Source organism: Nestor notabilis, unplaced genomic scaffold (assembly GCF_000696875.1).
Source record: "Nestor notabilis isolate BGI_N333 unplaced genomic scaffold, ASM69687v1 scaffold8564, whole genome shotgun sequence".
Taxonomy (NCBI): Eukaryota; Metazoa; Chordata; class Aves; order Psittaciformes; family Psittacidae; genus Nestor; species Nestor notabilis.
The window spans coordinates 1,826-3,785 of NW_009925119.1; the positions used below are offsets into that span (position 1 = coordinate 1,826).

At 59.3% G+C, this 1,960-nt stretch overlaps 1 protein-coding gene across 1 annotated transcript in view; it reads right to left on the reverse strand.

Moving 5' to 3' along the window:
* The window catches only part of PSMC4 (proteasome (prosome, macropain) 26S subunit, ATPase, 4), a gene marked incomplete at its 3' end in the record, with an annotated part of 3,058 nt that extends 1,553 nt beyond the window's left edge, over window positions 1-1,505 (reverse strand). The window contains exons 1-4 of the mRNA XM_010012902.1: window positions 1,286-1,505; window positions 855-1,001; window positions 626-735; window positions 443-536 (exon numbers count right to left, since the gene is read on the reverse strand). Coding sequence (XP_010011204.1) covers window positions 443-536; window positions 626-735; window positions 855-1,001; window positions 1,286-1,505 — 571 coding nt within the window. The remainder of the gene's footprint in view (window positions 1-442; window positions 537-625; window positions 736-854; window positions 1,002-1,285) is intronic.
* Between the last annotated feature and the right edge of the window lie 455 nt (window positions 1,506-1,960).

The following is a 1,960-nucleotide window of genomic DNA, read 5'->3' on the forward strand; positions in this document are numbered from 1 at the left end:
CATGGAGACCATAGGACGTCATGGAGAGCCATGGAGACCATAGGGCTTCATGAAGACCATAGGACCTCATGGAGAGCCATGGAGACCATAGAACTTCATGGAGACCATAGGACCTCATGGAGAGCCATGGAGATCATAGGGCTTCATGAAGACCATAGAACCTCATGGAGAGTCATGGAGACCATAGGAGCTCATGGAGAGCCATAGGGCCTCATGGGGGCCATAAGAACTCATGGAGAGCACAGGACCTCATGGAGAACCATGGAGACCATCAGGACCCAAAGGAACCCCTTGGAGCCCATAGAACCTCACAGAGCCCATCACACCCTCATAGAGACCATAGGACCTCATAGAGACCATCGGGACCTCAAGGACCCCATCAGCACCCAAAGGACACCCCCCCCCACCCATGGGTGCCCCAGCAGCCCCTCGAGGACCTCACCCGTGGTGTGATGCGCCACCGCCTTGGCCAACATGGTCTTGCCGCAGCCTGGAGGTCCATACATGAGGACACCTCGGGGTGGGTCGATGCCGATCTATGGGGATGGGACCACGTGGACGACACCCAAAGGTGACCCCCGAGGTCCCAGAGGTCCTGCCATGGGGTGCTCCAATGGGCTCCAACCTGCTTGTAGAGCTCGAAGTGGGTCAAGGGCAGCTCCACGGCCTCGCGGACCTCCTGCTTCTGGATGTCCATGCCCCCGATGTCGGCGTACATCACGTCAGGCTTCTGGTCTGCAAAGAGGTCCATTGGCCATGGATGGAGATCCACCACCGCTGGGCGTGAATGGAGACCCATCGGAGCCCCACCACCCATCTCCACCCCACTCCCTGGTGGCCTGTTGGGGTCCAACCTGAGGTGAGCATCATGATGCTGCTGTCGGCCTCGGGGGGCAGGACGTCCACCAGCGCGTTGCTGTGCTTGTGGAGGGCCACCGAGGCGTTGGGCTTCAGCAGCTCCCGGTCGATGGTGCTCAGGATCCGCACGTAGTAGTTGGAGCCTGGACGGGAAGCAGGAGGAGCCCCTTGTCCCCATCGCCCCATGGCCACCTCCAAGCTTCTCCATCCATCCCTATGTCCCCATCGCCCCATGGCCACCTCCAACCTTCTCCATCCATCCCTATGTCCCCATTGCCCCATGGCCACCTCCAACCTTCTCCATCACCCCATGGCAACCTCCACTTCCCCATTGCTCCATGGCCACCTTCAACCTCCTCTATCCAGCCCCATGGCCACCTCCACGCCCACCCCACCCCTGTCCACGGTGCTGCCCCACGGTGCTCACCAGTGGTGGAGCCCACGATGGCCGTGTTCTGGTCCACGGCCTCCAGGAACTGGCCGATGACCAAGGGGATGCTCTGGATGCGCTTCACCTCCTCCTGGGCGTGCAGGAACTCCTTCTTGAGGTTCTTCTGCTCGTCCTTGATGTACTCCTCCTGCACCTCCAGGAACTCCAGCTCCTGCTGCAGCTTCTGGGGGGGCAGCGGCAGCTGGCTCCACCCCATTGACACCTCCACCCCATTGACACCTCCACCCCATTGATGTCTCCACCCCATTGATATCTCCATGTCTCCACCCTATTGACATCTCCACCCCATTGACGTCTCCACCACATTGATGTCTCCGCCCCATTGATGTCTCCACCCCATTGATGTCTCCACTACATTGATGTCTCTGCCCCATTGATGTCTCCACCACATTGATGTCTCTGCCCCATTGATGTCTCCACTACATTGATGTCTCTGCCCCATTGATGCCTCCACCCCATTGATGTTTCCACCCCATTGATGTCTCCACCATGTTGATGTCTCTGCCCCATTGATGCCCCCACCTCATCAATGTCTCCACCCCATCGATGTCCACCCCCATCTCCATCTATGGGGATACTTATGGGTCTGGGGGTGCTGCCTGTGTCCCTCCACCCCATTGCCCCCATTGCCCCCATTACCCCCATTGACCC